At 46.1% G+C, this 22,838-nt stretch overlaps 1 protein-coding gene across 2 annotated transcripts in view; it reads right to left on the reverse strand.

The window, feature by feature from the left end:
* Positions 1-10,623: 10,623 nt before the first annotated feature.
* Positions 10,624-22,838, reverse strand: part of ADCY5 (adenylate cyclase 5) — a 319,280-nt gene continuing 307,065 nt past the window's right edge. Inside the window, exons 16-21 of one of the 2 annotated variants that reach the window (XM_019553709.1) lie at positions 20,823-20,849; positions 19,541-19,703; positions 16,924-17,187; positions 16,359-16,563; positions 15,094-15,218; positions 10,624-13,143 (exon numbers count right to left, since the gene is read on the reverse strand). In XM_019553709.1, coding sequence (XP_019409254.1) covers positions 13,015-13,143; positions 15,094-15,218; positions 16,359-16,563; positions 16,924-17,187; positions 19,541-19,703; positions 20,823-20,849 — 913 coding nt within the window. In that variant the 3' untranslated portion in view covers positions 10,624-13,014. The remainder of the gene's footprint in view (positions 13,144-15,093; positions 15,219-16,358; positions 16,564-16,923; positions 17,188-19,540; positions 19,704-20,822; positions 20,850-22,838) is intronic. The other variant, XM_019553710.1, reaches the window with a different exon arrangement.

Below are 22,838 nucleotides of genomic sequence, written 5' to 3' on the forward strand. Positions count from 1 at the left end.
AACCAGTCCCCCACTTACAACATCGTTCCTATGGCAAAATTGGTACTGAGTTACGACATTTCGACTTAAGATGCGGTTTTCAGGAACTAGTTGTGTTGTAAGTCTGAGGACTGGCTGTACCTTGAAATGTTGCTTGTGGCAGCTACCTTGGAGCAGGCCCCACCAAAATATTTTTCCTTGCTAATTGGGGACCAGACAGATGACAAGGCATCCTGGTTTTCTCTGTTAAAAAAAATCCAGAATTCTCTGATAAACCCATCCAAAATTTTCTGCATTTTTCCACAAATGCCATTTTTTATATATAATTGATAGATATCGATTTTTATATTCGCTATATATATTGAATCAAGATATTGAAGTATCAGCTGAACACAGTGTTTTATGAATATATTTTCCATTTTAAAGCAGTTTGGAAGTCTACCAGTGCCTCAATCATTATCATAAATTCTAAATACCTATAGATTTTGGCATTTGATTTTGGTTTTTTGATCATGGAAAATCAGAGCTCCCCCTGCCCCCTTCACTCACCAGGATGCGGGTCCAGCTGTGGCTGTCCCTCCCACTGCTTTGTGATGCTGAGCAGCCCTGATACACTGGTGTGCTCTCTGCGCGTGCCCCTCACTCCCAGCTCCTCTAGCCCTGCCCGTGTCCCACACTCTCTTGACCTGCAGCCCCCTTGCCCTGTAGGTGCCCTGTGCCCTACGCCCTACTGTAGGTGCAGAAATCAGGGGGGAGGCATGTGTCTCCCCCCATGCCTCCCCCACGTGTTGCCTATGGACCTGATGTCACCCACTGGACTTGCCAGCAGGAGCTGCTCTCCTCCACGCTGCGTGGCTGCATTGCTGGCCATGTCCATGTGTGCATGCGCATGCACATGTCCCTTTGCCTCTGCTCACCCTCCTCCCGCTCCTGCTCCCCTACCCCAGCCCCACGCAGCTCCGTGCAGGCTGCAAGGGGAAACCCGCGGTTTCCAGGTTCTTCTCCCTTAAAAGGGAAAAGCTGCATTTTTCCATGGGAAATGGAAAACACAGATCCCTGCTGATGGCAGAGAAGAAATACCCAGGCTGGAAATTTATCATTTCTTTTTAAAGGAGGTAACCTTAATTAAGAGGATTCAGGTGCTTAAAACTAAGATAAATTACAGAGCATAACTTCAAAGTCTTAAATGATTGGCGGTGGTATGTATTGTATGATAGTGCTGTTTATTATAAAAGTCTGTTATGAAAACCTATGCAATTAAGAGCATAAAGATGGCTTAATGCAGTTCGTGTCTAAGGCTGATAGTATGTAGTTGTATTTTGTCTTTCAAATCCTTTTAAATTTGTCCAGAAAATAGAATGGAAATGCATTAATCTTGCCTTATGTGCTCTTAGTATGACACTTTGCTACTATTCAGGGGTAAAATGCAAGAGGGTGTTTGCAGGAGTACATGAATTTCGATCTGGTTTGTTTTTTAGAGAATATTGAACCCTTAGTATTGAAATGCCCAGGCTACCCATTACTAAACAGAGCTCTCTTAATAATTTTTCAACTGTTAGTTTTTTCAAATCCGGTATTGGTGCATTTAGGAGCACTCCTTCCTCTGTTGGCACTCTCCCGTGCTCCTCAAACTCTGGGTCCTAAATATATATTGCCATTACAAGTGGGGGGTTTTTTGTGTTGTTTTTTTTTTTTTTTTTAATTCCAGATATGCCAACAGCAGATTTTCCATAGTCTTCATAGGGTCATGCGCATGTGTTTATGCTCTGAAGTTATAGCGTGAAGTTCACCGCCAAGCGTTAGGCAAGCACTGCTCAAGTGCCTTTGGACCCAATGTCGATTCCTGGAAGCTACAGATGGGTCCTGTGCTGCTCTGCTGGGGAATAAATCCCACTCATGGTGGATCAGTCTAAGGATTTGCTTCATGTCCTGGAAGAGAGCTCTAGGGAAGAGAGCATGGGAAAATAATTAATTATAAGGACTCCTATAGGAATTGGTGGGAGTCCTAGCCTGAGCGCAGGAAGCTTACGTGAATTAGGTCTGCAGTTTAGCTGTATTCGGGATACCATTTTTGTATAGTGTTCTCCATGCAGGTTGCGGCATTAAATAACAGCATTGTGAACCTGTGCAGCTGGGAAGTCTAGGATACTCCCAAAATATTTTATTATAGTGCCTCGGCTCATAAGGCAAAGATGTTTAAATGCACACCAAAGAATATTTTTATTCCTTGTGCAGATGCAGGCTTCTCTACCCTGTCCTTGTCATCTGATGCTCAAGTCTGAGAAGATTTCTCCTCTTTTCTCCCCCCCTTCTTTCTCCCACTTTGCAAAGGATACCTATTAAGGAGTGAAATCTTGCCTTGCTGTAACATCTGGAGCTATTATTGCATTACCATTGGCATTAAACTGCTGATTAACAGATGTAACAAGAAGATTCAACTGTCTAATGGCAGAGAGCTTGTTACTGTATGTATTGATCCAGATCCCAATTCACAATGAAGAGCTAATGCCTCCTCACTAAATGTGACAATCCCCTGTCAGGTCTCTGATACAGCCAAGCATTAGGAAATGTTCAAAATGGGCTTTGGGTCTGTTCTGCACTGGGCAGTCCTGACATTTGAACTTTTCTTTAACATAACCCTTGCATTCATAAGAGGTACCAGCAGTGCCCGGTTGAGACGAGAGCCCGACGCCACTGAATTCCCATGCACCACCTCACTGCCTGCCTTGGGGCTGGGATTTCATTTCCTGGGTCTGATCCAACACTTGCTCAAGCAGAGCCTTGCCATTGAGTTCACTGGCTGTTGTCAGGTTTATGAGGATGTTTTACGCACTGATATGCAACATCCTCTTATCAGAGGCTTGATTTTAGTAGTTTTTTTAATACATACAGTGGGAGCTGAGCCAATTCAGCACTTCATTTTTAAGGTGCAGCTATAATTAAGACCAGAATTGTTCCATGAGCTGTACAAGGAATTAAAACCTTTTCTTTGAACAATAGTGACTGATACAATGCAGTAAGTTTTGAAATGCCTAATTTTTGGTTCTGTGTTTTTCCCTTCTAACATCTGCAAACCTTCCACTGTCTTATGCTGTTGGCTGTGGTTTTATTTTGTTAGTATGCATGAATGACTTCAACAGCTGATCAGATCCTGCCCCCCCCCACCTCCCAACACAGACTTTTAGGAAGTGGAAAATACCGCCCAGACCCCCTCCTTCCAGAGACCCACAAACCAGTCTTGTTAATAACAAAAATACAAGGTTTCAAAGATGACACGGTATTGTTGGTTGAGGACTACGTATGTAGTGAAAAGTGAATCTGTTTCAATTCAGTAACATTTTGGTCTTAATTGGTTAGTGCATTGACTCTTTTTTTCTTTTTTGGTCTGTATCAAAGGATTGCCTGGAGCTAGAATGCAGCATTGTTTTAAAGTCAGACAGGTTTCTTTCTAAATGCAACTTGCTCAACAGCCACTGTAGAAGATTTTTAAGCTGTCAGTCTTTCTGTCAAACAAGTGATGAACATATGTTCGGGTTTATCACCTTTCAACCCCTTGCACTATGAGTAGTGCTGTGTTTTGCGTTCCTGATGGTAAATGTTCATATATTTTTATTTGCTATCTAAACACTGAACATATGCTACTTTGGCTTGCCTTTTGGTGAGCTAAGCAGTATTTTCACATTGATGTAGCTGTTGCACATTGCAAAAGTCTCTGGCATATGCATGCTGGTAACATTAATAGTTCTGCATAACTGGATGTGTTGTGGAGAGGAATTTTTTTTCAAATTGGGGTTGGGATGGTGTGAGAACAGGAAGGTGCAGATGCTGCAGGTGGAGGTAGTGAAGCAGACTCTAGATATTAGTGGGGGCTGTGTACCAGCACCAGGGCATCCGTCTCACTCTGCAGATCCAGCTGCATCTAGCCACATGTGCACACGTGATTTCACACTGGCCCCATGGTTCGGGGTTCCCTGTGAAACCACCTTGCTCCATTGACCAGCTTTTTATTAATCACCTTAACAATAATTTTGCAAACCCATCTCTCTTTGCTTGCCATTGGCCTTTGCTGTCCTAAACTGCTCCTGAACTTCTGTTCTGTTTTTCTACCAGATCCCTCACTAATACAGTGATCCTGGATTTCATAGACATCAGGGCTGGAAGGGACCTGGGAAGACTGTTGAGTCCAGCCCCCCCTGTGTAGATCGTAATTGGATTTGTGTTTAGCAACTGAAGGCTAGAATCAATCAATGCCACCTGTACAACAGGCACTGCAACATCCAGGGGCTGGGCTCCAGTATAATCCATAAACTGGAATTAGGCACCCAAGCTCCTAATGTAAGTAGCCCTCCTACAGAGGCAGCAAGCTGCTTAGCCTTCCTATGGGCCAGGCCTAGGCAAAGAGCTGTGCCTGCAATCCCAGCCTCAGCTTAGATGCCCGAGTCGGGGCACCAAGGAGATGCCTACCCTACAACCCACTGCTGCATTTATTCTTTGAGACCTGAGAAGAGCTCACACTTCCCTCTTAAAACAGTGGGGAGGTGACTACTCTTAGTGGTTAAAGCACTTGCTTGGGATGTAAAAGACCTGGGTTCAAACCCCTCATCTTCCTGGAGAAATGCCTAACTACTGGGTAAGTTGAGAGGAGTCCTGCCCTAATCACAGCTTGTGCTTTGGCAGATATAAAATGTGCTTTCAGAGCAGTGCCCCTTGCACGACGGAGGACTGTCTGGTATGTCTGGCCTGTTCAGCACCACTAACACAGAGGTGCTCTAGGCAGGCCCAGGTACAGAGCATTAGACACCCAGAGACCTAACAACAAAACCTCGTGTGAGGACTGTGCGTCTCCAGGACTGGCTGACTGCTAGACAGAGAGTGGCATATTGCAGCTTATGGCCTTGGGCACCTGCTGTCACTGTATGGACCCAGAGCCGAAAAGCAGCAACTGAGCAAGCAGCCAAGAAATGTAAAACAGGGTTGTGGCTTAAGTGGGTCAGTCAGACCCCTTTAGAGAGGTAGGTGGTGGGAGCTGCCTGTAGCTGCGACGTAGTACTATTCAACCTTGAGGGACCTAGAGCAGGAGAGCATCCACATTGCTGAGGGATGTGGTACGCTGAGGGGTGTGCAGGGGCTGCCTCTGCCCATGGCACTACTTAAAAGCTAATCAGAACAGGAGCAGGAGCCGAGTGTGCAGCAAGTCACCAGCACACGCATTTTCTCTTTCTCTCAGGATGCTTACAAGATTGACCTGCGCAGGGAAGGCTTGTGAATCCCACTAGACTCAGACATGAGGTAAGTGCCAAGCAGCTTGGGGCTGTGAAGACTTGGGCAGGGCTGCATGTAGCTGGTAGCCAAAATTTGGGCACATTACCACTGGCATGGTTAGGGAGGTAACGAGGCAGCTGCGAGAGGCTATGCAGGGATTTGGAGAAGCTGGAACTTGGATTCAAGCTCAAGCTTGTGTGACTACTACTCCCCCAAGGCAAACCAATGCCACTCACGCAGAAATGAAGGAAATTAGAGTAGATGGTACTGTAAGAAGGGACATAATTAAGACGCAAAACATGTAGGTGGAATATCCTAGGATGACATTCAATAGCACAACCTTTTGAAGGGAAGTAGGAGCAGCTTTGCTTCTGGGTACATGCGGGGAAAAAAAACAAAGGAGGAATTGGCACACAAGAACAGCCATTGGTTTCTGCTAGATGAAGCATGGCTGGCCTTACCCTGGTCACCTGGAACATGGCGCTGAGCCTGCCTTCAGCTCAGCAGGGACCTGCCTGGACTTCTGTTTGAAATGTTTCCTTTGCAAAAGCTCTTGTGCCGGCCTGCACAGATGAGAATGAGGAGGCAGGGGCAAGAGCTTGATTTCTTTAAGCCACAGCTTGCCACTAGCTAACAAGTGCCAGTGTAGGATCATGGAGCCATAGTTGTAGAGAAGTCAGGTTGGAAGGGACCTCCAGAGGCCATCTAGTTTAACCTCCTGTCATCCCTATCCAAATCACAATCTGAACTGTATATAAGACTACCATCAGCCCTGACGCAACACAGACCTATCACCCTAGCTTGCCACAGGTAATGCAGGGGAACGACAGCAGCCACCATCATAGAAAATGAAGGTTAGAAGGGACCTCAGGAGGTCACATCTAGTCCAACTCCCTGTGCAAAGCAGGACGAGCCCCAACTACATCATCCCTGCTAGGGCTTTGTCCTCACCAGGTCTTAAAAACCTCAAGAGACCGAGCTTCCTCCTCTCTGGGTAACCTGCACCACTGTTTTACTACCCTCCAGGTGAGAAAATTCTTCCTAATTTCTAACCTAAACTTCCCTTGCTGCAACTGGAGCCCATTGCTCGTTGATCTGTCAACTGCCTGGGCTGAGAGTGGCACCATCCTCTTTGCAACCCCCTGCAGGTAGGTGAAGGCTGCTATTAAATCCCCTCGGTCTCCTCTTCTCTAGACTAAATAAGCTCACTTCCCTCAGCTTCTCCCCTCACATGTCCTGTGCCTCAGCCCCCCAAACCATTTTCATTGCCCTCCTCTGGGCCCTCTCCAATTTGTCCCCATCCTTTCTGTAGTGCGGGGCCCAAAAGTGAACCCAGGACTCCAGATGTGGTCTCCCCAGTGCTGAATCGAGGGGAAGAGTCACTGCTCTTGTCCTGCTGGCAACACAACTACAAACGCAGCACAATAGGCCATTAACCTTCTTTGCAACAAGGGCACACTTGTGCTGCCGCTATGAAATGTTGATAAATGTTTAAACGAGCCCAGGTAGAGGGTCAGCTCTCCCACTACAGAAGAAGGCAGAAACCCCTGCAGTCTGTATCCATCAGGCCACAGGGTAAAATTTCTTCCTGACACCTGGCAGCAGAATGCACACACCCCCATTCAAGTCCCCAGCCAGCACCCAGTGCTGCTGGGGAGGTTTAAGAGCACCCTGACAAATACAGCAGAAAAAGAAGGGGGGCGGGACAGGAGCAACCAGCAGAGCCTAGGAGCATGGGACATATCCATGGCATAAAATAGGTATGGCTAGATCACCTAGATCATCCCCAACCAGTGTCTGTTCATCTCCAGTGACAAAGTCCACAACTCCCCCAGGCAGTCTCATCCACTGCCTCACTAGTCTAACAGTGAAGAAGTTTTTTCTGGATATCCAATCTAAACCTAAGTTGCTGCAGCTTCAAGCCAGTGGCCTGCATCCTCCTCTGCAGCAAGAGAGAAAAGGTGCTTAGCCTGTTCTTTACGGCAGCCCAGCGAGTATTTGAAGACTGATCTCAAGTCCCTTCTAAAGTGCCTTTTCTGCAAGCTGAACGGGCCTAGGTCCTTCAGGCTCTTCATACAACTTGCCTTCCGAGCCCTCCATTATTTTTGTTGCCCACCTCTGGACCCACTCTAATTTTTCCACAGCCTTTTTCAAATGTGGAGCCTAGATCTGCGCACACTACCCCGGAGGAGGCTGAGCAGAGAGGCATTATCACTTCCTGTGTCTTGCACCTAATGCTTCTATTGATGCATCCCAAAACTGCATTTGCCTTTTGTGTGGCTGCAGACTCCTATCGAGTGTGATATCTACCAAGACTCCCGCCTCCTTTTCCATTTTGTATTTGTGCTTTGATCGCTCCTCCCGAGGTGCAGCACTTTGCACTTGTCCGCGTTGAACGTCATCCTGTTGGCTCTAGGCCAACTTTCCGATCCATGAAGAGCCTTCTGACTTGTGCTCACAGCCTTCAGTGTGTTCATAATCCTTCCCAGGTTCATGTCATCTGCAAACATGCGCAACAAGTTTGCAATGCCAGCGTTCAAATAATGAATAAACATGTTGAACAAGTGGGGCCAGGACAGACCCCTGTGGGACTCCTTTCGAAACCTCTTGCTCATCTGACAGCCCCATTAATAATCACCCTTTGCTTGTGGCTATTGAACCAGTGGGCTGTCCGCCTTTGTAGTTTTATTCAGTCCACATTTCTCCAATATGTTTACAAGAAGGTTGTGCGGGACCAGTCAAAAGCCTTGCCAAGTCCAGCTACGCCATAGCCACAGCGTTCCCTTCATGCACCCAAGCAGTTACTTTGTCAGAGCTTTGTTTGTTGGACACTACTTGTTGTTCGTAAATCCATGCTGGCTGCTTGTGATCAGCTTTTCCTCCACCGGCTGCTTGCAAGTGGCCTTCCTTAGTTCATGTTAATCTCTTCCAGCCAAAGTTTTTCTGATGCTCTGTTTGCTTGGTACCAGATGTGTTGAAGTTTGTGGAGTTAAGTGCAGTCTCACTGGTCTCCGGCAGATGGCAATACGTGTATGCAGCTGAGTGCAGCAGGCACTGCAGACCCTGGGGAGAGCTGCTGCAAACTGGTTTGGCTACTCTCTTGTCTATGCAGCCGGGAGGTGGCATTCAGCTTCCCTCCTTGCTCGATGGACTGTTTTTTTATGTTTCGCATGTCATGGCACATAATCATGAGAACAAGGGTGTGAACCTGGTGTTCCCTCTCCAGTTAAGAGGCTCCAGCATCTTGTTTCCTCTGGCCTGCTCTTTTGGTCCTGTGAAGTTTCGTGGTCTTGACCAGGCAGCAGGTGGAGAGCGTCTTTTCCCATCTTCCGAAGTTAGGTGACTTCGGGAGGTTGCATATGCTTGCATGTAGACTCCTGAAACTGGACCGAGGTCGACTTAACACCCTTTCAGCACCATTTATGTCTTTCCTCCTAGTTGTTCTGCATTTTTCCTAATGGAATTGTGTTTTCGTAGTTTCTAGGGTCGGAAGGGACCTGAGCAGATCATCTAGTCCAACCCCCTGCCATGGCAGGAAAGAGTACTGGGGTCAAACGACCCCAGCAAGGTGTACATCTAACCTCCTCTTAAACACCCCCAGGGTAGGAGCCAGCACCACTTCTCTTGGAAGTTGGTTCCAGGCCCTAGCTGCCCTGACTGAAGTCGCCTCCTGATGTCTAACCTAAACCTACCCTCTGCCAGCTTGTGACCGTTACTCCTGGTCACTCCTGGCGGTGCTCGGGGGAACAGGGACTCCCACATTACCTGCTGATCCCCCCTGACTAGTTTGTAACAGGCCGCTAGATCCCCCCTTGGCCTTCTTTTGTGGAGGCTGAACAGGTTCAGGTCCTGTAGCCTCTCCTCGTAGGGCCTGCCCTGCTGCCCCCTGACCATGCAAGTGGCCTCCTCTGGACCCTCTCCATACTGTCCACATCCCTCCTGAAGTGTGTTGAGCCCAAAGCTATTAATCAATGAATCTAATAAAGTCAAGGGGAGCTAATGGAGGCATCTGCAGGGGACAGAATGGAGATATTAATTAACAATGCCATTGATGTTTACTTACTCTTATAGCATGCTTCTCACAGCCTGAGTCTAGGCTGGACACTTCAGCTAGCACAACTCGTGTCATCAATCTGAATGAGTTTGTGTACTATACACAGCTGTCAAATAACAACTTACAGCTGTCAAAACATGTCCAAGCTGCGTGCAGTATAAAGGAACAACCCATTTTTTTTATCATCTAAGGATTCCTACCTTGAGTAGTGAACCTCCCTATTGTCCTTTGGCAAACAAGGGGACAGAGGCAAGATGAAATTGCCCGGAAATGAAAGTCTGCATAGCACTTGCTTTTACTCTCTCATTTTTTTTTGGTAGCATCCCTGTTTTCAAAAATAATGCAAGTTAAATAGCACAGTAGCAGAGCAGTTAAGGTATTTTAAGATCTCAACAGGTCAGAAAGCTTTTGACACTGGATTTCTATTTGAAATTTCTGGGTGGATCCTGTCCAGGTGTTTGCACACCCAACAGTGCTGCTACTGAGACATGCCTGGGGGTGCCGTTAAAAGGATTACAGCATCCTGGTTGAGAATCACTGTCTTAATTCATTTCGGTGCAGCTGTCCTTTTATTTTCCCTGAACAGAAAGTGCTTAGTCAGTCTAAATAAACTCCTGCTTTTTTCCACCATACAACGCTCCAATTAATATAATAGCCCTATGGCGACTAGGAATTAAGCCTAAAGTATAAAATTTACTGGAGGGCAGTGGGGAGCAAGGGAAAGTGAGATCTTGTTCAGCACTGCGAACAAGAAACAGCAGCATACATACAGTTGGTGCCTCAGACGTTATTTTAAGAACATTAATCCCCCTTCGAGTTCTGGGGAGATGACTCGGTTTAGCTGCAGTAAAACAGCTTTCACACCAAACCTGCTCTCAGTTTTAGTAGGTGTAGTGCAGGTCCCCCTGCAGCGTGTTTCAGCCGTATGATCAACCGGCATATCGACACTTCTGTGTCTTGAAAAGAAAACGATGAACAGCCAAACTACTGACTTAAAAACAAAAAGCAGCAACTCGGCTCCAGTAAACATGCCAGACACAAGAATTCCTCAAATGTACTTGAACTTTCCTGAAGTCTCGCACAACGGGGAGCTGGGGAGTTCGCAGTGCAAATAGGAATTAAAGGATCTGTATTTCAAGTGCTTCACAGCAGGCAGCCCAGATCGTACAGCTGGTCACACCATTTCCTTCAAGCACTACACTGCATTTTTTTGCACCACATGTAGTTCGTTACAGTTTAGTTACACCACGTAAGTACATGTTATATTTCTGATGACATGCTCCAGCTCTTTGCTAACCAGCTGCATTTTAAAGAAAACAAAGACACGGTACCAGTGAAACAGTGTTTAATGTAGTTAAATTACTTAAATAGATTTCAATTTCCATGGGAAATCATAACTGTTTCAATTTTTGCAAGATCCAGAATTGAGTGTAGGTATACCCCTTGAAATGATCATGACACACTGTCAACAACCACACCCAGAGATACTTGGGACTTGAAATATCACACACAGCTGCATAAAAGTGGATCGGCGAACCGATCGAAATACAGACTTTGTAAAGTAGAAAGCAAACCTAAAAGGAATGTAGGTAGTGAAGTTAATGAAACTCGGTGAGTGACGGGAGGGTGGGAGGGGAAGGAAGGTATAATAGTGCAATGGAATTAAAAGTATTTTGCAAATCAGAAAGAAAGTAAAGGAGCAAAAGTATAGTACAAGGGCAGACTTGGCAGTTTTACAGGAGTCGATATACTATACTTTTCAAGAATGTTTCCTAGTGGAAGGGGAAGGAACAGGGAGGTGCCATTTAAGCTCAAGTTTAAATGGCTTGATGCTACACGCTGAGCAAAATGGCAAATTAATTAGGGACAGGCTCATGGATTTGAACCTATTCTTGATGTAAAGTAGGAAAAATAAGATGAAGTCCCTACTTTATAAATCACCACCATAGTGCAATCATTAAGTTGTTAGTACTACAATAATTTTCCCCTGAGAAGAGTTGAAAAGAACTTTATTCAGTGTCAAAACATTTGAGTCATTTTAGTGAGAGCCAAATTCAATATCAAAACTCTCCCCTAGTAGAATATAAAAAATACAGTTTTTTAAGTGCTTTTCTCCTTTTTTTAATAAAATAGCCAGGGTTTTTTCTTTTAATAGTTAAAAAAGGTACATAAATCATAACAATGATTATTCATATACCCCTCTTATGATAGGGGGATGTCAAACACAATATCTGTGTCACTATATTTAAAGGTCTCCTGAATCCACATACAAATTATCCATTATAATCTCATTTTTAAAAGATAAAATCCCTTAACTTCTTAAAATTGAAAATAAACATGAGTCACCAATTCAATTAAGTGTCTACTACAAGGTAGTCAGCCCAGCAATGCAGTACAGTCTCTGATGTCCAATGGCAGTTGCAGTCTTTTAGCCACCCCTTGACAGGAGTCTATTAATAGCTGCTATGACAAAAAAAATAGAAGAAAAAGTTAAAATTATCTTATTTTTTTTGTTCCTTTGCGTCAGACTACCACTCCTGACTGGCATTTATCATGCACTGTATTTCCAATCACTGCACTCTATCACCCCAACTTCATCGTGAATGCTGCACTGAACAATGATTTGTATTGTTTATTGTACTTGGATATTTTCCTCTTCATTAGGGTTGTAGGTTTTTCTGAATTTTCTCTCAAAAATGCTTCCGAGTCAGCCTGGAACCTCATCCACCGTAGTTTGATTGTATACTACTAATCTGAAAACTGCCAAGTCTGTGTTCAGAAAATAATGTTATACATTTCTACAAGTTATTTACACATCCCAACACACCCTGGTGTGGACAGCCTAATATATATAATTTACAAAATATAGCATTTGGTATATCTGTTAGATCTCCGTGTTTTCAATATTACAAAATAAAGGATACAAAAGAAAGGACAGGTATCAGGGTTCCCTCCCGCCCACGCCAAACTCTCTCTCATTTACCTCTTAGTCTTTCTTACGTAAATTGATATAAACCAAAGAAGAGCTCAGACGACTTTTTGATTTCATCAACAGGTCGACAGAGCCATGTTGCCTCATCTCGAGCTTCCCCTTCCCTTTGGTGACGTCTTTAAGCCACATAAGAGGACGGAGGGACAGCTGCTAGACGATGAGGTCTCTTTTCAAACCAAGAACACTACCGACGCCGTTCGAAATGGCCTTTTGTGTGTAGCGACCGTGGGTATCACGTGTCGTTTGAAAAGCCCATTCCAAACAGCTAATCAAAGACCAGTACATTTCAAATAGCTGACAGTATGGGATGGAAATGGGTGGGGTGCAAAACCTTTCCAAAATAATGCTTTGTAGTGAATCATACATTCCTCCAACCAAGTACAATTCTGTGTAGTGTCAATAAATACTTAAATATCTTCTCCTGTCCTGCGTAGCAGCCTCATTTCACAATCTTGAATTCCCGTCTCATCTGTGCAGTCCTTCTTTGGTCAGTTCAGCGCTTACGCTTCCCCAGCGTTTGCTTTTCCTCCTCCTGCCCTGCATGATGCTCAGGCAAACTCCAGCTCTCCAGTCATTATGCGGGGAAACAAAACAAAACAAAAAAACAAAACAAAAAAAAAATCAGCTGCCCTGTGTTTTTAGGTCCATTGCTAACAAAGTGATTCTTCGGCGAGTCGCGCTCAATGTTGAGGCAAATCCCATTTTTAAAGTCATGTCACAGCTGCTGCTAACTGATTGGCGGCCCTTCATTAAGGAAATAGGTGGTCATTTCTCCTTTCCCTTTGACCTTAATGACCCCTCGGCATTCCAGCTGATAGTTGTTGGCTGCTAAAACCTGGTACAGGTCCGTGGTTACCTGCGGAGGACAAAGAGCTGGATTACACCATCGCAGCAAGCTACGCGACAGTTCACATAGGCTGCAATGTTTCCTCAAGTCCCCTCGTATCGACCACCTTATAGTCGAGGTGGCCACTTACCATCCCAACCCGAGCCGAAAAGAATGAGGTTGAAGGAGGTGCACCAGCTATTCTGCAAAGGGGGCTGTGACCTCTGGAGGCGGGAGGGGATGCTACCCGAGGGAGGACTCTGCTGCAAGGGGCCTCCGAGACACACAGGCCGGTTGCAGCCCTAAGACTTACACCTGACCATCCGAAGAATGGCTTAGCAGGTGACAGCGCCTTAGCTGGACTCAGGAAGTTAGCTGTGTGGCAAATTCAGATAATATGCTTGGCTCTTAACAGTGTTGAAGTGGTGTTGTAGCCATGATGGTCCAGGAAATAAGTGAGGGGCGTGGATATCTTACTGGACAAATCGCAGTTGGAAGAGATTCAGACAAGCTTTCAGGAAGGGTACTGTGATACCTGAAACCTTGTCCAAATTTATCCCAATCAGGCTTTTAGGCTGATAAAAGATATCACCCACAAAAATCTTGGCCCCTTGGTGCTTATGTCATTTCTCAGGAAACTAGAAACTAACTGAATCAAACTGGAAGCACACTAGGAGCTCAGATGGGTGAAAGAAAACAAGGAATGAAGCTGTCAAATGACATTTTTACATGCACGAGCTGATCTAGTGCAGCCTCTTGCAGCTTTCCACTGAGCTCCCATTTCCCACAGGTTACTGCAGTGGACATCGTTAGCAGGATCAGATACAGAAAAGCAGCGGATCTCAGGAAGACGAGTGTTGTATTGTCCGTGCCGTGCTTGTGGACTCAAACTCACCAAAATATGGTCACCTTGAAAACTTAAAGCTGTCAAACCCCGTTAAAGTCTGTGCCCATGCACAGCTGTTCCTTGCAGGGTCGTTTATCATGCCAGGTGTATTCTGTGGGTATTTGTTTCCAGTTTTACCTTCAAACAGCTGGAAAGTCACAGTGCTGATTTGTTTAAGAAGCAAGAAAATAGCTCTGATATTCTCCGTGTAAAAGGTACTGGATAAATATTGACCCACTTAACTGACAGCTTAATTGTGGGGAAGAGCAACATGGCCTCCCCACTTGGATTCAGCATCAGCTGCTCTATTTTAACAACTCCTTCATGCGGCATAAGGAATGATGATACACAACCGTGGCATTGACTCCTAGAGGAAACAGGACCGTATGCGTCATGTGACAATGGAAATGAATCACGGGAAAAGGTCACTGTCAGAACATAGAACAAGGAGCTTGATTAAAATAAGAAAGATGGCATTAATCTGAAAACTGCTCTGTTTCTCCAGATAGGCATGAAACAGTTTACTATCTGGGTTTCTGGTGCAGTTGCACAGGAACAGCGTATCCCATCCTTACACTATACATGGCTTCACCATGACAAATGGAGACAGCTGAGTTTCCTAAAAATGGCAGGTAATGGCAGCTAGAGAAGCACATGTGTAAATCAAGTTCTTGTGCACCAAAATACCTCCAAGATTTTTCCTTGCAGCTCTTTCGGAGGAGGCTCTTGGGGGATAGATCCCAACCCGTACCCTGCTCCCAAGGGAAAAGAACAGTTTCTCTCTCCTTTGTCTGGCACCACGGCATAGGCATGCAGGAGCTTACTATTTCCCTCCCTCAGGTACTTTAATACCAACCCTCACGACTCCCCTGGAAGTCACTGCCCCCCCATTTAAAGGCACAACTCAGGACAGAGTCAGAGTTACCATTTAAAGCTCCAGTCTTGTCCTCGAGCAAAAATTCCTGATGGTAATGTCCAAAGGCTTGGCGTAAAGGGATGGCAAAGAGTGAGACTTGATCTTTGATTAGGTTTGAAATCACATGAGATACAGCACAAGGTAATACTGTAGGTATCTGAAGTTAATCCAAACTCACCTGAATCCTGTCAGGCACACCCGTGCTGTCCATTCGGCTGGCTACGTTCACTGTGTTTCCCCAGATGTCGTACTGAGGTTTGCGTGCTCCTATCACCCCAGCTACCACCGGGCCAATATTGAGACCTACAAATAGAGAAAAAAATCCCAGTGCTCCAGGTCCATTCTCCGGCTACCCGGCTACCTGAGCAGGCTGTTTTATCAGACCGCGTGAAAGTCTTGAGGTTTGCGTTTTCCCTCTATACAGCTAGGGATAATTCATAAGGCCCCTCGGATTGTTTCTAGCTGTACGGTATATATGGTCTAGCTCTTAATACCCATAGAGCCCACCTGACTTCCCTAGCACACAAGCACATTAAGGAGTCTTCTCATGCTCTCTCTCATCTCTTGGGGGGTTTTTTTCTCATGCTTTGTCAGAGGGAATTTAGTGCTCAGAAGCAGTGACTGAATGACAAGCCTTGTGAATAAAGGCTGTGGCCCAAACCTGGATCCCATTCTGATGGGGAAGTAGCACGTAGATAACATAAGACTTAGATCCAACCCGCCCCCAGGACTCTCTGGGCCTTTCCGAAAGGCCCACTCCTGCCAGAGTCTATTTAGATAAGCTAAAGCCTCAGAAACATCAATCTCAGAAAAACCAAGCCTAGGGCTGGATGGTGGAAGCAGTCCTCCCACCTTTCAGCCCGATAACCTAAGTGTTATGGCACATCCCTAGGGAGTAAGAGAAAAGACGTGGGTTTTACGTGCGCTGTGTCCCTGATGATGTTTGACCCTACATCTCCCACTCCCCAGAAAAATATTCAATCACCAGCCTATGGGCGAGGCATTGCCCAGAGCAGCCTCGAAAGCCCACTTTGCTATGACAATGCTACTTAGCCATCTAGCAGCAGAGGTGGATTTGGACCTATTGCCCATAAGAGTTGTATCATGGGCACTAAGTGCATGGCTCCCAACATTGCCTCAACATCCTTCAGCCCTGATGTGGTGAAACCACTTTTTGGTTAAAACCCTCTTTGCTGCCTACGTAACAAACCTAAGTCATGCGAGATCTAGTTGTGGCTTCTGCCTTGTGAACACTTGCTCTCAAAGAACTGGATTAAGACTGCTGTGCAGATACAGCAATCGCAAGTACTTTTCCATCACTGCAGGTTGGAGTAATTGAAACTAGTCAAGGTCTTGTTATTCAAAGCAGACAAGGCTACAGCTACAACAGCTCTACGTTTAATGTTTGTCTAGGTAAAGGTAAAGTAAAACTCATTACATTACCTATTTTCATCTGAAAGTTGTTGAACGAATGCTCATTAATGTACTTCATTTGGTCCATTAACCTCATGGCAAAGTCAGCCAGAGCCTTGATGTGCGTTTTCCCCACCTTGTCATAGGTGGAGTCATTGAGGCCTGAAGCAGCCATGTACGTACTGCCAATGGTTTTGATCTTCTCCAGCTGTCGGAACTGGTCCTCACTTATTATCTGTGTCACAAGAGCAGAACAAAGATACTCAGTAAGACGCAAGCTATTCTGTGCTACCCAAGACATCACTGGAACTCAACCCTACAGTAAGGCACAGCCACTACGAAGCACTGCTGCCATCAAAGCTTTCCATGGCAGAAAAAAAAAATGCGATCAGAATCGATAAGTCTAGCGGAAGGAAGGGGATTATTTGCAGCGGTGGAATGGGGCAAGGAAGAGAACATGACTTTAAAATAAGACCAATGCAAAAACTTGGGTTTTTCCCTTCTCCTTTGGAGCAACAAAAAAGCACACGCGGATCCTCTTTGCTCAGGCAGCTGAACTCAAGGAAGACGAAAGGCTGCACTTCCTGCGACTCACTTCATCAAAGTCCGCGATGATTTCGTTGAGGAGCCGCAGACACTCCACCCCTTCGTTGTTGGCCTCCAGCTCCACGTAGAACTCCGAGAAGTTGCTGATGGAGGCGAACATGACGGCCACACACTCGCAGGACTGGTAATAGAGCTCGTCGTTTCGCCGCTCCTGCGCCAGGAAATGGGCTGCCACGTCCTTTGGCAAGATATTGTGGAGGAGGCGTCGGTTGTAGGCCTGCAGCTCCTCCATTTCCTCTTTCTCTTCAGTGGCCTAAAGCAGAAGAGAGACACAGCTGTATTGGTCATCCTGGTCTGTGCTTTGGGGGGCAGAAAACTAAAAACGAGCTTACAAAAACCCCAGAACACAAATGCACTTCAGAGCAACCGGGGTCCATCATTTCCAGCCTGCTCCCACCTCGCAGGATTGTGTCATTTAGTCCCAGAACAAGCTGAAGATAAGGTGTGGCCTGGTTTCTCACTCCCCCACCACATGCATCATTACTACGCAGAGCAACGTAAACCATTCTCACTGGTGTAGCTGTAATTACACATCACCAGCATTGCTTCTCCTCGCTGATCGCGGGGCTAGTGGGGGAAACCGAAGCGGGTGGTGGGGAGCGGAGGAGGGAAGGGGCGCGAGGTTTCCGAGCTGTGTGATGGGGAGGCCTGCGAAGAGAGATGGAGATGCGTGTGCGTGGGGGACAGGACGCGAAGGGGTGTTAGGTGCTTTGGATGGGGCCTGCACTGAGGGAGGGGATGGGGAAGTCGGGTATGCAGCAGAATGGAGGCGGAGGGGCGCCCATTACCAGGGCTGGGTGGGTATCCCATTCTGCCCCCTTTCAGGAGACTCTGTTGGTCAAATGAAAAAAATTTGGGCTGAAGTTTATTACTCTGGACCCAAAGCCTATTTCCATCCCAGCACGCTTGATTTCAAAAGCCTGCCAAACTGAGTACGTGCAACTCTTCTCCCGGCCCAGTGCAAAGGAGAGCAGTCAGGACACAGTTGTTCAAGTCCGAACAGTAAGTGGCATTACAACACCGTCTCTGCAGAAAGCTCCTGAATCAAAGGAAATGCAATTTGCACAACAACATCTGCCCATACATCTTGACGCTCATGAAAAGTGAGCTCACAAAAAAAGGATTCGTTGAGTCCAGCACTCCAGTTTGTTCTACACTCTCAGCAACCCTCTTCAACGCGACTGCGGTGCAAGACAGGTCCTTGCCTGCGGACTGCAACCTGCACCCCGGCCTGCTCTGGCCAGCCACAGCCTGCAGCTAGCGACTTTCAGCTCAGCCTGCAAAGATAGAAGCTCTTCCAGTTCAGGTGAAATGAAAGCAGGTCTGGGAATGAAGGGTAGAGAAGAGGGTATTTTGTTTCTGAATGCTGGTCCAATGTGGATGGATTTAGATACTGTTAGATAGAACCAGCATGCTAGGATGGAGGTTCTTCCATAGGTCCTGCTGAGTAAAATGAAAGTACAAGCTCACTACAATAATCTGGCTTCCCAGATAATTGCTCTTTGGGGATTGCTCCAAGTTCTGTTTGCAGACTTAATTAGTGCCAGTGTTGCACCAGCTGAAATCCACTGACTATAGTGGAGCTACTTTTGATTTATTGGCTGGAGGACAGACTCAAATGTGCATGCATTGCATCTTTCTCCTCTCTACTGCGTGCTAACCACCTCTCCCCCACCTCCATTTTTACATAATTCCCAAAATTTCTGAACAAGGGGAAAAAAATCTGTGCAGGTAGCAAATGCAACCAGCAAGGCTAACTGTATGCAACCACCCTCCTCACAAGAAGACCAAAGGGCTGCACCGCATGTGTCCTCTGGACATCAGGACTTCCATGGAGCAGCCATCTGGCCTTCTCCACTTATGCAGAGGGCCACTTCTGCAATGTGGTACTTCTGGGTATGACAAAAACAGGGACATGGAAAACACTCTGACCCATCTGGAGAAGCACCTGAAGAATCCTGGCTTTGGCATGGAGCATCAAGTAGCCATGGGCCAGTCACCTGACATCTTTGCTTGCTCCATCTTTGGTAAGATCAAGATGATAGTATTTATGTACAATCTAGGAGAGCATTCACTAACCATGCGGTTTAAATGTACACATTGTCAGTGTGGTGCCTTGTGTCCAAAGGGACTTGGACCTGAGCAAGAGAGAGAGGGTCATACGCCTATTACAGCAGCGGCTCTCCAGAGTGCCACAGCACACGCGCAGCTGCCCTGCGCACCCAGACAGAGAAGGGCTGCAGCAGGGGTGAGGGCTCCTGCCTGCATTAGCCAGCCACGAAACCTGCAGCAGGCAGGACCGCTTCAGAATCCAGCAACAGCACTAAAGAAAATGTGCAGTGCTTGGTCTGCGACTTTTGCCAAGTCCCCTTGCCTTCCTGCACCTCCGTTCAGCCTGCTGTAAAACACGGTAGCACCGCGGTCCAGAGGATTAGGTACGCCAGGTGCTTTTAGACTCCGGAGTGAAAGATGTCATCGAACTGGGGAGTATGTTGGAGTAGCTGACGGACAGCCACAATCAGGTCAAATACCCGGACAATTTAGCGCGCTGGTAACGTCAGGTCTTTAACGCAAAGCGTGACAGATGCGCGCACACCACCGCTCACCTGAAGTTTCCACAGGAAGTCGAGCCTTGCTGTGGATTCCACCTGCTGGGCGTGCAGATACAACGCCAAGACGAACACAGTTATGACGACCGGGGTCACGATCTTCAGCGCCACTCTCGTCATTGTTGGAGAGCTGCAGTCAAGAGGAGTTCCAGGGCGTACCCTGGAAGAACATGTCTCACATTGAAGCAACCCAGCTTTTTCTTTTTTCTGAGTGCCATTTGCCAAAACACAGAACAAAACGCGCCATTGTTGCTGGTGACGGCTGTCAAATCTGATAAGTGAAACTAGAAATAAAATTAAACACCTGACTAAGGAGTTTAAATATAAAATCTGTTCTATACGGATGCCCATTATCTGCTCAAACTATTGAGATAATGGGGAAATAACTTAAAATCTTGCTTATGCAGCACTATTTATGTATCCTTTGCTCTTGGACAGTCAACGAAACTAGGAGACCGTGGTATGTTTGCACGTAGTCGATGTGTACTCATTTCTTGGCTTCCATGTATAATTATTCACCATGTATCTAGGGAGTTTTATATCGTTTCTACCCTTAAAAAAATAATCTGTATTTGACTGTCAAAATACAAAACTGATTAATAAAATCTTACACTTTTATATCAAAATCAGATCTGCAATCTGGACCTGTAACTAGTTGCTGTCATCCTTTTGGCAGCATTGTGTTCTGAAGCGGAGCGCGTCTGGTCGCTATTCAGCACCCGTTCGCTATGCTCACGGACCTACTGAAATTGCGATGTTGTGGAAATCATGAAATCCAGCACTGCTTGCAAAATCCATGGAAAAAACAACTTACAAAAAATAAAATGGTGCTGCAGCCCAGCCGTGGAGTCAGCCGGGGGAGGGCGGCTGCTGCCACAAAGGGCTGCCTATTGTGTGGTCCCACCCCCAATTGGCAGTGAGGAGCAGTGCCGGATGACGGACAGCCCTAGCAGCCAATCAGTGGCAAGTGGGGGGGCTGTATGTTGGATGGCCCTCAAACAATCAGCAGTGAGGGGTGGGGCCACCAGGGCCTCTCAGCCAATCAGAAGCATCGGAGGGCCCCGCCACAATCAGACAGCAGAAATGGTGGCCAGCCCCATGAAACTGGCCAGCCACCTCTTGTAGCTGAGTAGACCCCATCTACACCAAACCGTGTTCAATCACAGAACCAACGAGGAAAAGAAACCTTTGCTCTTGGTGACATACTAGTGCTACTGTACTCTGTGAACGTCTTAAAAAGGCAGCTTTTGGCATCAAATATTTAAACAAGGTGACTTACCATGACGATGTCGCATTAGAGGACACACTGGGGGGGGGAAAAAAAAAAATCAGACATTTCAGGTGCATATTTTGGGTTGATCTTCTCAGGAGTAACACAAGTCCTTTTATAACATCAGTGAGCAACATCTCTACAGTTTTGCAGGTTAACACTGTGTGGTGCTACAGTCCTTTGAACGAGGACTTCTCCCGAACGGTCGATAGTTCACTCCAGGGTGCACAGGGACACCACTGTAATATTTTCCTGCAGTCAGGAAGGGTGCGAGTTGCATTTTATGTTTAAAGATCCCTGCAAGTGAATTTTCAGAGGATCAAGCAGGATTTTAAATTCAGTGGAAGATGGCAGACAAAACCAGCTTTTAGACCAGTGGGGGCTAAGGTTTTGGCTGGTATGCCACAAGCGAAGACCCAAACCCTCTTAAAAAGCCACTCGGATCCCCTTTGGCAGGATCCGCTGCTCTGCCTTCGTTACAGCACCATGCACACGTAGGTAAGAAGGTGATGTTCACCTTTTACGCAAACCTTAAGGGCCATTTCAGGTATGAATCTGCACTGCTACTTCTCACCTGGGCACATGGCCCAAAAGCAGGGGTATTGGGAAGGCCAAGGGCACACTGCTCATAATGAAAGAGTAGGAAAGAAGTTTTTGGCAAGAGGTGGGTTTCTAGAGCTCTGGTCTGACTGGTTGTTCAATGCTGCTGTAGCATAAATGGAACATGACAGTGTGTAGGACCATTGATAGCCATCTTTTTAACTATTTAAATGGAAATAAATAAGCACCAACAATGATTTTGTCATCTTTCTTTAGTGTATATGGTGTTTTATTGGCAAATAGGATAGCAGGTTCTTGTCCTGAGGATTCGCACCATCTTGGAATAACTTTGAACTATATTATTTGGCAATGTTTCAATGTTCTTCTTAGTCTTCTTGATCACATACTATAGAAGTAGACAGAGGATCCATCAAAATCCAACTGGCTACAAAGCCTAGTGGAAAAATACCTTTGGTTCCCTGATGCAATTGCTTCCATAGGACTTTCTGCTATGCTGAGGACTGGTTTCCTCCTCTGATTTACAGATCTACCCTGCACATTCATCATTACGAGGCCTCTTGGCCACCCAGATTGCTACCCCAGCGATAGCAAAAAGTTAGGTTGCATTTATCTACATGAGAATATGAGCTGGGAACTTTGACAAAAGCCACCCCCATATCTGATCTAAAAATGCACATCCGCAACACAACCGTGGCATGCAGGGAAATAGCAGTCAAGGTCTGGTGAATAACAACAGCAACTGCTTGCTGCACAATTTATTTGCATTAAAAGGTTGCTTCAACACAGGTCAGAGATTTCTGAGAGCAGATGGCTCTTTCATCAAGGAGGCAGCAGCATAACGAGATCTACAGGATGGGAGACACTAAACAAATTCAGGCTCGACATAAAGCATCAATGTTTACCGATGAGGATAGTTTCGGCACAACTCCCTAGGAACATCATATTCTCCACCCCTTGCAGTCTACATCAGGCCTTTCTAAAAGATATGCTCTAGCTCAGACAGACATTATGGGCTTAATGAGGAAATGATAGGGTCAGGTCTTTAGCCTCTGCTAAAATCATATCTAGATAATTATATTGGTCCCTCTTAACCTAGTATTTATAATGTATATTTATGTCCTGCCTATGAGAGGAGGCTTACATGACAGCATCTTTGGACTTCTGAGTACAATTCAGCTGTCATGCTGCTCGTGTGTCACTGTAGTCACATCTAGTGACTAACAATGTGTTACAATCGGCTTCTGCTTGCTTAGTTTGCACGCAGAAGTGTGAAGTGACATCTCCCTCACTGCTAATTAGACACGGTGCTGCAGTGGCTGCAGAGGAGACAGTTATTATGTAGCTATGACAGGTGTTCAATTAAAGTAACACAGGGACGAGTTCTGTACGTCAGCTGGACGAGCAGGTACATCTCTGCTGGGCTGTATCCTGACCACCCGTTTCCCACAAGGCACAAACGGACTG

Source organism: Crocodylus porosus, unplaced genomic scaffold, assembly GCF_001723895.1.
Source record: "Crocodylus porosus isolate Cpor-Errol unplaced genomic scaffold, CroPor_comp1, whole genome shotgun sequence".
NCBI lineage: Eukaryota > Metazoa > Chordata > Crocodylia > Crocodylidae > Crocodylus > Crocodylus porosus.